Genomic DNA, 14,866 nt, shown 5'->3' with positions numbered 1-14,866 from the left:
CCTCATGGTGCGAGGCCTTGAGACGGACTATCACCTCCGCGCTCTTTTTAACAAGAGTGGGAAACTCAACCTGATCATGAGACAACATCAAAAGGCCAAATCAGGGACATCCTACTAAATACTTGACCAGCGTTCATCGAAAGCATCCAGGTCACAAGCAAAGACAGAGGAACTGTTGCAGAGCAGAAACGATGGACAGATGGTCACTAAATGCTGTGTGCGGTCTTGGGCTGGACGGCAGAACAGAAAAATGTCAGGAGCGGGACACGTGGTGAGTCGTGAACAAGGCGTGGAGCCGTATCCGACACTGACCAACACGCCAATGTGCTGCATGTCGTTCCCTGGCGGTGGTAACCGCGCGAGGTCGCGCGAGCAGATGCAAGGTGCCGACCGTGGACGACGCTGGAGGGACGGCGCGGAGACGTCCGTGTTGCTCGTGCAGCTCTTCTACAAGCGCAAAACTGCTCGAAACAAAAAGGCGAAACCCCGTTCTACCGGTATCTGTGTCTCTGCGGGGTCTACCCTGACCCCAAAGACCGGCCACGGAGCAATGGGCCGATGGGCCCGGGAAGACAAGAAGCGTCCGCAGGGCCCTCATCAGCCGCCCTTGCAAGGGCACACCACCTGCAGACTGGGGAAGGCCGGCAGACACGCATCAAAATTCTCAATGAAAACCGCTCCCTGCGGCCTCTGGGATTCAGAACGACGGTGCTGTGTGTTTGCCTCGGAGACGCGTTGCTGGGTACAGGGATCCGGGTCTGGGGCTGGGAAATAAGAAGATGACACAGATCATAAATTGAGATCAGTGTCAGCTGGCCAGCAGCTCTCTATCACATTATAAATCAGACAAAGAAATGAGACTCCTCCTTCTCAAAATGAGAAACCATTCAGAATATTTGCTCTATAGCTTCCACCCTAATAGGACTCTCTCGGCAAAAAAAGAAATGAAAAAAAAATACATCAAGACCACTACATGAAGATGTAGTAATTAAAGGGGAAAGACTATGTGTGAGTTTATTTAAAACAACACAAAATACTACTACTTTCCAGAAGCATCTAAGCATGGAGACCGCTGGCACTGGCGCACACTCCCACGCTCCACGGTCGCACAGGCTAAGGTGACAGGCACCCAGAGACCCTGGCCCAGACATCAGACCCTGGGTGGATGCCAGGTCAGGCCACGTAACGNACATCTAAGCATGGAGACCGCTGGCACTGGTGCACAGGCTGAGGTGACAGGCACCCAGAGACCCTGGCCCAGACATCAGACCCTGGGTGGATGCCAGGTCAGGCCACGTAACGCAGATGGGACTCAGAGCCGGAGACGGATATCAGTATTTTATTTAGACATTTTTATAAGAAAGCCAGAGGTTGAAAGCACAGCTAGGATAACTACACAAACTTTGATTTTACTAAACTGTTATGTCCCTTGAGCCAAGGTATTAATCTTGTTATAAAAGCAGTTTCTCCTCTCAGTGGCCATTCATTAAACATGCATAAGTTTTTAAATGTACTTCTGTTATTGGATCACATGAGAAGAGCAAATAAAATCCATGCAGGACTAAGGTGGATAAAAGTGGCTTCTGGAGGGGAATGGGCTGAAGGAAGATTCAGAGTGACTGAAATTCCAGACACTGGTGCTTCCTGTAAATACTTATAAAACACAGCTTTCCATGTGTAATGATGTTTGATTCCATACACACAAATCATCAATTTTCTTTTCTTAAAAATGATGGGGATAAAATTAAAAGGAAGAGTCCAGATGGCAAATACTACAATCCCACCGTGTCCATCACTGTGTGCTCTCCAAACGCGGCCACACAGGCAGGTGCACTAGTGCCTGTCCCCAGCCGGGCCAGAGCTCCCGGAGTGTACAATGTGACATCAATCTTGTCGGTGCCACCCCGCTGGACGAGGGAAGACACCAAACTGGTCGGTGATGGCATTACGGTCTCTGTGACCAGACACAGGGCTGTGTCTGCAGGAACCGGCACCCCGATGAAGTCCTGATGTCATTTTAACTACATGAGGAAGCTCTGCCTAGAAAAAAAGGAAGAATCCTGGCAGAAAGAGATAAGCCAGGACGGACCACAGTCTGGCGAGAGCAAGTCCGTGTTATCACTTCTCCCTTTTGACTATGTGATATAGTATAAGGTTATATTATATAAAACGGGTCTGGAATTTTGGAGTATGCCCAATCAGAAGAGATGAGAACTTCTGTTCTCCACAAGCAAACAGGAATTTGAAAGTTGAGCAGACCATCTGTCATCTGTAATGAGTCATAATCAGCAAGCGAAATGTAGAAAATGCGTGTTATCACTTGGCCTATAAAAGCTTCTGATCCATGGGGTAAAAACGCACTGAACTTTAATAAGCACTCCGTTATAACAAATAAAACCAAACACCTAATTACTAAGTGACTATTTATAGTTTCTAAAATAACTTAACCCGCTTTAACGAAGCAGATATTCTAAGATACGCAGAAAAACCCTGCCCAATTCCAGCATTAGATACTACGTTTATTTTGCCTGGACCCAGAGGATCAAGAGATCTGTAACTATAAATCATGTTATTTGTACCATAAATTCAAAGAGAAACTAGTCTCATTTACAAACAGCAATTACTTACAAGAGAAAACTGAATCATAAATTTAAATGGCTAATTTTGACAAAAGTCTGAAACCCGGTCAAAGGGACGTCGCAGAGCTAACCGCAGGTACTGTGTGTATGGCCAGCAATGCCTCCGTCTACTTCAATGGTTTTGCAACACAAGCTACTTTCCAGCAAAATCCCTTCTTTTCTAATTCAGCCTACTTTATATTTTTAGCGTCCTGTTCAGGCAAATTACTCTCCCCGCGGAGAAGATGCCCCTGTTAAAACAGCACGGAGAGGGAACAATATGTAATCTGTTCGTATACACAGAAAGGAGTATCTAATACTCAGAGCACTAATGAGAAAATAAATAAATAAAAATAAAGATAAGCGAAGACAGCAAATGTCAGAATGACAGTGTGGATGAAGACCATTCAGTGAACACTGACCCCACCCAGACCAGGCTGCCCAGTACAGCAGCTGCTAGCCACATGGAGCAACACGTTTAAATGTAAATCAATTAAAATGTGAGAAAAGTTAAAAATTCCGTTCCTAAGTCATACTCACCACATTTCAAGTGTCTGGTGGCACACATGACTAGTGGCTCCATTCTGGATGTCATGGACATACGTTTCCATAGCTGCCAACACTGTCACCTTACAGAGGAGGGAAACTGAGACCAGGAGGTAATGAGCTGATGTCACTGAAAACGAGGAGCCCAGAGCTCATGAGGGCTATAAAACACATGGCTGGCCACTGAGCGTGTCATTCACTTCTGCCACGGTGAGCCAAAAGTCCACGTGGTCAGGGCCTGGTTCAGGGTCAAATGCAAGCCCCACCACACATCCCACCCACAAGCACCCAACAAGCAGCTGGTGGATGAGGCTTGAAATGACACCCGTCAATGGCGCTCACACTACTGGGGATCCAAAACCATAAGCACAGTTGCCGAACTCAAGAAGCCGGGAGGCCAGTGAGCATCTCCTCAACCCAACACTTCAAATACCGTCTCTACTTGTCTTCGTTCTCAAAAACACCACATTAAACATCTTTCTGACAAAATTTTAATTAGTTCTTTAGGACAGAGTCTCAGGTGTGGAAATGCCCTAAATATCCAACAATTAAAGAATGTTACGTTACGTTACAGCGGGACACTATGGCATCTCTAGAAATAATGGTGGCAGAAGTTCAATCGTATGGAAAGTACTTATGACAAAAAGTCGGGTGAAAAAACCAAACACAAAATTGTGATTGTCCCACGTACAGAAATTATCTGTGTGTGTGAGTGTGCACACTGTATGTGTGCACAGATGTGTAAGTGTACCTCACAACGAAGAGAAGGGAAAAAACCATAAAACAACAGCAGAAGAATGGATGTCCAAGATACTGGTGTCAGCACACAAAAACTTTGAAATAATTATGATTAATATGCTCGAAACTAAGAGGAAAAGACAAAGTGAATGAGAAACTGGAGGGTTTTAAATACGGAATCGAAACACACGTTAAAAATGAAATGGGCCTTTCACAGAACTGTAAAATGCCAACTCTGGAACAGGGAACTCCAGAGTAAGACTATGGGAGGCTGAGTGGAGCAGAGCACAGGCCTTGTGAGCCACATGACAGGTGCATGGAAAATGTCCAAGCCGGTGCACAGATAGGAGGACAGGTGGGAGGAAAACAGAAGCACCACAGATGAGAGACAATCAGCAGGAAAGCAACAATAATCACAAAAATGAGTAAAGCACTTTCCGAAACAGAGAACAGCAACCCAGGGATTGAAGAAACTCAGCAAACTCCAGTGGAAGAAACCTGAAGAAAAATCACAACTACACAGAACAGAGTTAATTAGCTTCAAACCAGAGAGAAAACCACAGCAGCCCGGTCAAAGATTCACGTGAGCTTCCAAGGAGCAACAACAGAGCTGACAGCTGACTTTTCCACAGAAACCCGGAAACCAGGAGAAAGTGAAGGGCACACTTGAAATAAAGTAACTCAAGAATCAACAACCATTACCCTACTCTTGCAGGGACGGAAGATAACGTGTTCAAGACTCATTCTGACCACTGCCAGGTGACCAGCATGAAGGAAGGAATGAAGGAAGGAAAGAAGGGAGGAAGGAAGGGAGGAAGGAAGAAAGAAAGGGAGGAAGGAAGGATGGGAGGAAGGAAAGAAAAGAGAAAGAGAGAAAGAGAAAGAGAAAGAGAAAGAGAGAAAGGGAGGAAGGGAGGGAGGGAGGGAGGGAGAAAACTTAAGGGATCTTCAAGCAGAAGGAAATCATCTGACACGGAAGCACAGTAATGGAGACAGGAACAAAACCCACCAATCAATCAATCGATCACATAAATCTGCATGTGTATTAAATGTTGAAAACAACAACAATTATGATGGTGATGACTTTTAGAGTATTTATAGAACTGAACCCAAGAGCCCAAAAGCTGGGTCGGAGGTAAATAGAAGAAACCTCTATGAAGCACCTCATCATTCAGGACGTGGTAAAGGGGCCGTTCTAGGTGAGCGTTAGCAAGGCGAGGATACACACTGCAATCTCTAGGTGAATCACTAACAGAAAAAAAAAAGTCTGTAGAATGAGAAAGGTAATAGAGGAAAATGAAGAATAAAAATATTGTATTAATCTAAAAGAAAGCAAAATAAAGTAGAACTAAAGGAACAAGAGATACGGGTCAAGTAGAGGACAAATAGCAAAATGACAGAATTAAACTCAACTACGTCTATAATTACTATTATTTTGAGAGAGAGAGAGAATCTCAAGCAGACTCCACATCCAGTGCGGAGCCCAACGAGGGGCTCTATCTCATGACCCCGAGATCATGACCTGAGCCGAAATCGAGAGTTGGACACTTAACAGACTGAGCCACCCAGGCAACCCTGTGATTTGAATGTGACTGGACTAAAAAAATGAAGCTTATTACGCCAGATATTTTAAAAACCCATACGCTATTTACACACTTTAAATATAAGGACGAAGTCTGAACGTAAAGGATGGAAAAAGATACACCATTCAGATCTGATGGAAAGAAGTCGCATATAATAACAGTAACGCCAGACAATGCACATTTTGCACCTGTAAGGATGCTGCTATTAAAAAAAAAGCAGAATAACAAATGTTGGCCAGGATAGGGAAAATCTGGAGCCCCCGAGCACTGTTGGGAGCAGTGGAAAATGATGTACTTCCTACAGATGGTAAGGAGTTTCCTCAAAAATTCAGAACTACCACGTGGCCTAGCAAGTCCACAGCTGGGTGTACATCCAAAAGAAGTGAAAGCAGCGACCTGAAGAGATACTTGCACCCCATGTTCAGGGCAGCACTATTCACAATGGACGAGAGGAGGAAGCCACGCAAGAGTCTATCAGAGGGAGAACATAAAATGTGGTGGGGGCATGTATGATCTGTACGTTCACGTGTCAACCTGACTGCACCACAGGGCGTCCCGCCGTTTGGTTAAACACGATTTCTGCGTATGTCTGTGAGGGTGTGCAGACTGAGAGAAGCATCCGAATCAGCATATAGAGTAAAGCAGACTCCACTCCTCAACGCAGGTGGGTCTCACCTAATCCGTGGAGGGTCTAAACAGAAGAAAAAACAAGGGGAAGGAAGGGAGAAATTCGCTCTCTGTCCTCCAGCCGATCTATTACATACATCCCCTCTAACAAAGTCTCTGTTTTGCTGGCAAAACAGCACAAGCACGCACGGACGCACCACGAGGACACCTGCTAAGTGAAAGGAGCCAGCCACAAGGACACAAACGCTGTAGGAGTCCACTTCTATGAGGTACCGAAAGGAGTCAAATTCACAAAAACAGAAAATTATGTTGCCAGGGGCTAGGGGGAGGGTGAAACGGGGAGTTACCTGACGGGTACAACAATTTCAGGGCTGCAAGATGGAAACCTTCTGGAGACCTGGAGCACAACAGTGTGAATGTACTGAATATTACAGAACTACTTACTTAGAAATGGTTACAATGGTAAATTTATATTATGTGTTTTACCACAATAAAAAAAAATCCTAGCCAATGAAGATGCTAAGGCAAGAAGTATTAACTGCAGCATAAAGGTACACTTCATAACAATCAACAAGTCAGTTCAAAAGGAAGACCTAACAATGTGAAATGTGTATCCACCTAATATTACAGTCTAAAAATATATTAGGAAACAGGCAGAACCAAAGCAGCAGACAAACCAAAAACATAATTTGAGATCTTTTTTTTTTAATGATTTTATTTATTTATTTGACAAAGAGAGACAGCCAGCGAGAGAGGGAACACAAGCAGGGGGAGTGGGAGAGGAAGACACAGGCTCCCAGAGGAGGAGCCTGACGTGGGGCTCGATCCCAGAACTCTGGGATCACGCCCTGAGCCGAAGGCAGACGCTTAAGGACTGAGCCACCCAGGCGCCCCAATAATTTGAGATCTTAATGCATCTCTCTCTCAGTAGATGATGCGGGCACGGAGGCAAAGAGGTCATAAAGCTTACGGGAGAGGTGTGCCTTACCCAGCCTGTGAAGGGTCACACCTAGAATTCCGCCCCCAGCAACTGCAGAACGCACACTCTCTTCCAGGGCTCACCAGCCCCTCTCCTGCACTGTTCCACAGCAAGTCTCAGCACACCGCAAGGACTGAAGTCAGACCGGCCGCAAGCACAACCTGCAGTGACACTGGACCAAAAATCACTAACAAAAGGATAATCGGGAAAAAAAAAAACAACTTTTGGAAAGTAAGGCACACATAGCTAAATATTCTGGGGTTAAACATTTAATATAACAGACTTAGAAAATATTTTGAACTGAGTGAATATAAAAATAGGAGTATCAGTATTTACAGAATGCGGCCAGAGCTGCATTCACATCAGAAGAAATGTATACCTCTGTAAGTCCATCTGAAAAAGAAGAGAGGCTGAAAATCAAGTGAGCTTCCATCTCAAAAACCTGAAAAACAAAAACACCAAATGAAATTCAAAGAAAACAGATGGAAGGAAATAAGAGCAGGAAGAACAGAAATTAAGCATAAGACAGAAAAACAAGAAGGACAACAACAAAACCGAAAGTCAGTCCACTGAAATAAGTAAACTGATTGACTGATCATAAAAAAAGAGAAAGGACAATATCCTGACAGTATTAACTCAGTTAGTGAAAGAAGAAAACCAGGAACGCTGGCGTGGGGGTGCGACACCCGGACCCACCGCCAATGCAGCCGTGTGGGCTCCGCACGGTCCTGAACGAAGACAGACGCACCCTCCCCGCACATGTGGCCAGGAGGCAGACAACCCTCGTGCAAGGCTGGACAACGGCGGCGGCAGCCTCTGGGCCTCATACACCCACTGTGATACGATTAAAAGCATATTAATCTGCTATTGCTGTGAAAAGAATTTACTGCATACGTCGTGATCCGAACACCCCCCATTTGTCATCTGACGTCCTCTGCCTCAGAAGTGCCACTGGTCCGGCCCAGAGCCTCTGCTCAGGGTCTCAGAGACCATGTCCCGGTGTCCGCAGGGCTGATTCTTAGCTGCAGGCTGGGGGGGAGTCTGCTTTGCCAGCACGTGTGGGTGGCCACGGAAGCCGGGTCCCTCAGCTGGAGGGCTGGGGCCCCATTGTCTGGCAGGGTGGCAGGCAGTGACCGCTCTCAGCACCTCGCCCCTCCAGCCCTGCCACCTCAGCCACAGACAGCAGCCTCTCCAGCCTGCGACCCACGCCCTCTCCCACCACCACCGGGAAAACTCACGGCTTGGAAGGAGCCCATGTGATTACTAGGTCAGGACCACTCCCAGACTCTCCCTATCTCTAGGTCAACTGACCAGCAGCCTTAGCTGCATTTGTAAAATCCCCTTTCCACAAAATGCAGCAATTGCAGGAGCAACAACAGGAGGCGAAGGTGATAGGAGCCACCTTAGTATTAACCTACCACAGAAATTAATAACAAAGTCATAAATAAAAACTCTATGTCTCGAAATTTAAAAATACTTCCAAATAACTCATTTTCCAAGCAGGAAATCATACTGAAACTTAAAAGATACTTGAAAAGGCATAACAATGAAATAGACCTACTACAACTTTTAGAACACAGCAAAGCAGGACATGGAGGATGCTACGTGAAATCATCAAAGGCAAGAGGGTCAAAACGTAAGGTAAGCCTTTAATTTGGAAGTCAGAAACAGGACAGAGAATAAGAAACAAGAGGAAATAGGAGGCAGAAACTTATGAGCAATTATTAGATCTAAGACACAACACGTGGGCCCACAGTCAAATCTGGTTCCTAAAGGCTACAAGGACAGGCAAACATCTCCTAAGACAGGACAAGCAGAAAGAAGAGAATGTCAAAATAAGCAATACAAGGAATGAAAACAGGGAACACAATAACAGAGATTTAAAACTTGTGAGAAAACAATGAACTATTTTCCCTCTCAAAAATTGAAAATCTGGCTTAAAATAATTAACCTAACTACAGCTTTAAAAAAACTAAATAATCTTTTATCTAAAAAAGCAATTAAATCACTAATTTAAAAGTCTTCCCACAAATACTGGGTTATAAAGGCAAAATGTACCAAATTTTGAAAGAAAAGATCATTTTAATCTAAATTCTTCTAGAGAAAAGAAAATAGAGGATGGCCAATCTATTCATGAGTCGGTTATCTTTGAAACCCAGACCACACAGGGATGCTATAAGGAAGGAAAAGAATGGGCAATCTCATTTGTAAACACGGATGCAAAAACCCCAAACAAAAAATCAGTAAGCGTAGCCCAGATGATGCCTAGTCGGCAAGTTCATCCCAGAAACACAAAAATGATTTAACATTAATAAATCTACAGAAGTAATTACCCACATCAGCAGACACAGGGGGTGGGAATCACATAATCATTTTGATGGAGGCAGAAAAATAATTTAGTAAAGTTCAGAGCCTACCAATGACTTTTTAAAATTTTTCAGACAACCAAAAAAAAAAAAAAAAGGAAGCTTCCTTTCTACCAAAAGTTTATAACAAACTTCATTTTTGTTGGTGAAAAATTATCAGCTTTCTCTTTAAAATAAGCAACAAGGTAAATATATAAATTATGACCACATCTTTACTGACTATGGTTGTGGAGGCCCTAGCTAGTGCAACATGGCGAATTAAAGAAGTAAATGATTAATTAACAGAGTGGAAGGTAAGAAGCCAACTCTCATTCATAGATAGTATAACTGAGCGTCTACACAGAAAATTCAAGAATATTCATACAGTATATTAAAGAGAGAATTTAGCAAAGAAACTAAATATAAGATGAGCATACAAAAATCAATACATCATTTCCATGTACCAATCACAACGAAAGGATTACCTTAAAAAAAAAAAAGAGAGAGAGAGAGAGAGACCATTTATGATAGCAACAAAAACAATAAGGACCTGGAGAAAACATCACCAAAGTGGGGCAGGCTTTTTATGAAAGAAACTATTAAAAATAAGCAGACACTAAAGAAGACCTAAATAAATAGATAGGAAAGATACAGCACATTCAGGAGGAAGAGTCACATCATGAAGATGTTATTCTCCCCACATTAATTAATTAATTATAGATGTAAGCAGCTCCAATCAAAACACCAAAGGCTTCTTTCTAAGAATCTGACAAGCTGATTCTGAAATTTGTATGGACGAGCAAGATGGGAAGACTTACGCCACCAACATTAAGAGTTAGCCTAAAGCTATGGTAATTAATATAATGTGCTATCATTACAGAAATAGACTATAAAGGAAAAGAATCACAAATTCAATTATGTTCGACTACATGAAAATTAAGAACCCCTGTCCACCAAAAGGTAAGCCACGCACTGAGGGACAGTAACAGCTGCCCATGTGACAAAGCCCTCGAATCCAGAAGGTAAAATCCTCCTGTCAATCAATAAGAATAGGATACCCCAGCAGAAATACAGGCAAAAGGGTACGAGCACACACCCGGCAAGAGGAATCATGAATGGCGACGTGAAAGCTGCTCAAGCTCGCTGGTAATCAGAGGGACGTCAATGAAGATCACAATGAGGTCATTATTTTCTAGCCGGTAGGTTAGCAATGATTGAGGAACTTCCAAGTTTTGGTTAGGATGAACATCAACTGATAGGAGTCTAATGTGCTTCAACCATTTTTACAAAACAGTTATTGTCCTGTAACACTGAAGAGGGACGGTGCGGGAGTTGTGCCCTTGAGTGAACAGCAAGGAGGAACGGTCATAGATGTGCACTGGAAGCCGCATACGAGCGTGATCATAGCTGCCGTGGGTGACCAGCAAAAACTGGGAACAATCCAAGTGCCCGGGGACCAAACACAGACAAATACACAAGCAAACAGAGGCACAGTCACATGGGGAGATGCTGGGACGTGAAGACGGCGTATGTAGCCACGCACAGCTCAGACGGTATTCTGAGCAGAAGAAAGCAAGGCTCAGAACACTCAGAGCACATCATATGCTCTTTATAAAAGTCAAAATGAGCCACGCTAAATGAGATCTTGTTGAAAAGCAGCTGGGTAGATGGTCAAACTATACACATCTAAAAAGCAAGAGAAAGATAAACACAAACTTCAGAACAGCCATAACAGAAGGGGGGGGCAGGACAGGAGGAGAGGTGCCAGATGCCCTCCCCGGGACAGGTGGTGCGATGCTTCCTGAATCAGCATTGAGCTGGCCGGTGTCCTGATTATCGTCTGTACTTCACAGCTTAGACATCTCACGCACTCGTTGGTGGGTATCAAACAACACATAATTTTAAAAGGAAAAAAGAAGGAAGGAAAGAGGAAAGGAGGGAGGGAAGGAGGAAGAAAAAAGAAAAAAAGAAAAACCACTGCACCAAAAAACCACTCAAGATCCAATTAATATAGCAAACCACACTGAAGCTGAAATCATGTACGCTGGGAAAATGACAAAACCTGAAGATGCACATCTGGTGACTGGAAAAGAGCAAAGAGTGCTTTTACTAAGGGCTGAAGACCATGCTAAGAGACACTTGCACAACTCCGTCACCGCAGACAGAAACGGGTTCATTTCTGTTGCACGCTAGCACACCGCACACTTGCACAACTCCATCACCGCAGACAGAAACGGGTTCATTTCTGTTGCATGCTAGCACACCGTGTTGGTCCACGTGGGCAAAGTTTATATGTAACCCAAAACTAGGCAGTTAACACATTTCCCCCTTACTTCTCCTGCAGCCCCTGAGATGTGGAATCACTGAAGTGATGTGGCCATTCACATATGGTAGGAGGTACCATGCTCATTTCAGGGAGTATTTGGCAAGCATCATACAATCATGGCCATGCACGGTTCTCACACTGGTGGGGGGGGCCGACAGTGGTGACAGCACGGGCGTATCCTCTCAGCAACCTGCACGTCCCGCTTGTAGGGTACATGTTGAGTCTTTTCTTCTCAGGTGTGCACGTGGCTGTGAGAGAAACAGTGCAAACCACCAGGCTAGCTCTGCACGCCGAGCAGTTCACACTAGGTACCTGAGAAACCAGGGACAAAGGACAGCTGCCACTGATTGATTTCCAGATGCAGTGCTGCAGTGAGCTCTCTAGACGGTCAGGTAGACAGCAATGCAGGGGGTTAATGTTATCACCACTATTAAATTTAATTGATGAAGGTCTGGGCTGGCAGAGGCATTAACGGCAGTGGTGTGCGAATTCAGGCAGGAAGGAACACACTCTCCTCCTGTCTGGTCTCGTCTTCCACAGCCTGAAAATGCCACAATGACAGCCTTCAGCAGAGCATGCTTCTAGTGATGCCATGCCTTAAAAACAGCAACAGTGACAAGGGAAAAATACCCTGAGTTCAAGAGGCCCTTGATTTCCTCTGACTTTCCAATTCTGGTCCTCTCAGTATTCAGTTGAAATGGCCCTCCTTTGGAGTAAAAATACAGATAAAGTTCTTTAAATTTCTTAACAGAGAGTCAACCCATTTCTACCAGCTTAACCCAACACCTGCCACCTGGGACCACCTGAGTGTCATTCTCACTGCTGACCTGGATCTAGTGTGAGCAGAAAACACTGCCAGAGTTGAAGGGCACGGGAACCAGCAGGGCAGGGCAGCAACAGGAGGGACGGCTCTGGAAGCCCGCTGGCAGCTGACCCGTATTCTCTCCTAACGCTCCTTGGCAGACTTACATCAGACTCCTGGGTGACAGACTCCTCCTGAGAAGACCCTCTCTCCATGCATTCCTCTCTGACCCTCTTCCATCCTCCACCCAATCGAGGAAGACCACTGGAACATGTCTCGCTCGACTGTCATTGTCAGTTCCCTAAACAACATGATACCTTCAGTTTAAATTGAGGATCCACAGGAAAACAAAGGAAAAGAAAGTCATACAAAAACCATTTCTGCATTCGGTCATTTAAAAAAGCCAACACTAAATTCCTTACTATCCCTTATTTAAAACTTTAGGACAGATTCCTCTCACAGGAAAAGGTTTCTCTCTCCTGAATAGATGATATTTCTGTACTAATTATACAATGAGTGCTGGGTCGCTCCTACTTCCCTTTTCACTATGGCTGCCTGTATGCTCACTGACAGAGTTCATCTGTACTTGCATAATCTAGCCTCAGACTAGGTTTCCTGGCATACTTAACTTTCTTAGTGCACAGCTCTCTGGCAAACACAATTACCCAAATACAGTCAAAAAACAGAAAACAAACAGAAAAGCCTCTGACAGAAGGCAAAAGAGCTGACACAAAATCCATGTGCTAAAGGTCACGGGCTCTGGAGCCAGCCTGCCTGGGTTAAAACAGTTATTATAGATATGTCCCCCATGGTCAAGACAGAGGAAATAAAAAACATACGAAGAGAAGATATAAAAAGGACTCTAATGGAACTTAGACGTAAAATACGGTATCTAAAATGAGAAATACACCTGGTGTGCTGAACAGATTAGATATGGCAGAAGGGAAAAATTAGTGACAATGAAGGCAAAATATTTTTTTTTAACTATCCAGGCAGAAAAAAAGAGACTGAAGGAAATGAACAGAGCATCAGTAAGATGTGGAACAATATTAAACAATCGGACACACGTTGGAGTCACCACAGAAAAAGGAAAAAGGCAGAAAAATATTTGAAAAAATATTAACTATTTCTTCAAATTAAATGAAAAATCTATACTCACAGATGCAAGAAACTCATAGAAAGCAAAGCATTAAAACATAAAGAGGAGTAAACTGAGGCACATCATAATCAAATTGCTGGGAAAAAAAGCGATAAAGAAAACCTTCCAAGTGGCCAGAAGGGGGAAGCAGGACAGAAAAAACATTAAGCATGACAGCACACTGGTCATCAGGAGCTATGTCAGGCGGGACACAATGGAACACCATACTTAAAGCATGAACAGGAAAAAATGGTCAATCTAGAATTCTATAAGCAGCAAAATATCTTTCAATAATAAAAGCAAAACAAAGGCTTTTTCAAAAGAAGAAAAAAGGAAGACGGTTCATGTACGAACAGACCTGCATTTGAGAAACATTGGTGCAAGTTCCTTAGGCATAAAAAAAATGATACCAGATGGAAATCTGGATTTATACAAAGGAATGAAGAGCATGAGAAACAGAAAATATGCAAATAAATATAAAAGAGGGTACCTATTTTTAATCTCTTTAAAAGATAACTCCTGGGCATCTGCGTGGCTCAGTCAATTAAGCGTCTGCCTTCAGCTCAGGTCATGCTCCCAGAGTCCTGGGATCGAGTCCCACATCAGGCCCTTTGCTCAGCAGGGAGCCTGCTTCTCCCTCTGCCTGTGCTGCTCCCCCTGCTTGTGCTCTCTCTCTCACTAGCTCACTCTCTGTGTCAAATAAATTCTTTAAAAAAATAAAAAATAAAAGATAACTCCCTGCCTAAAGCAAAAATGACAATATATCTTGGAGTCTGTAGCATATGCAGAAATAAGATGTATTACATGAGTCCAACAGGAACACGGGAGACCCTGACGCAGCTGTCGTAAGGTTCTCCACTGTATGTGATGCTGAAAAATGTCACGTGGGCACAGACTCTGACACGCTAAACATGCACACGACACCCCAGAGCAACCACTACAAAGAAAAGAATGGAGAAAGCGCTAGTAAGCCAATAGTATCGACAGAAGTCCAGCTAAAATCATTAACATATATATCCAAATAATCCAAAAGAAGGCAGGAAAATGAGGGGGCAAAAGATCAAATGGCACAAACAGAAGTCAAACAGCAAGACGGCGCACTTACACCCAACCCTACTGATAACTGCATAACGCAAATGCTCTCAATACTCCAATTTCTAAAAA

General features: G+C 43.9%; 1 protein-coding gene across 4 annotated transcripts in view; it reads right to left on the bottom strand.

Annotated features, from left to right (window-relative positions):
* MGMT (O-6-methylguanine-DNA methyltransferase) overlaps nucleotides 1-14,866 on the bottom strand; it is a 291,274-nt gene that overhangs the window by 261,700 nt on the left and 14,708 nt on the right. For 2 of the 4 annotated variants that reach the window (XM_034663434.1, XM_034663437.1), the window contains exon 1: nucleotides 7,471-7,528. In XM_034663434.1, the coding sequence (XP_034519325.1) occupies nucleotides 7,471-7,524 (54 nt within the window). In that variant the 5' untranslated portion in view covers nucleotides 7,525-7,528. Of the gene's footprint in view, nucleotides 1-312; nucleotides 765-3,158; nucleotides 3,265-7,470; nucleotides 7,529-14,866 lie in introns of those variants that run through there. The other 2 variants (XM_034663435.1, XM_034663436.1) reach the window with 2 other exon arrangements.

Source organism: Ailuropoda melanoleuca, chromosome 6 (assembly GCF_002007445.2).
Source record: "Ailuropoda melanoleuca isolate Jingjing chromosome 6, ASM200744v2, whole genome shotgun sequence".
In the NCBI taxonomy this organism is placed as follows: domain Eukaryota; kingdom Metazoa; phylum Chordata; class Mammalia; order Carnivora; family Ursidae; genus Ailuropoda; species Ailuropoda melanoleuca.
The sequence above is the reverse complement of the archived record's forward strand: the minus strand, read 5'-3'. Positions and strand labels throughout refer to the sequence as shown.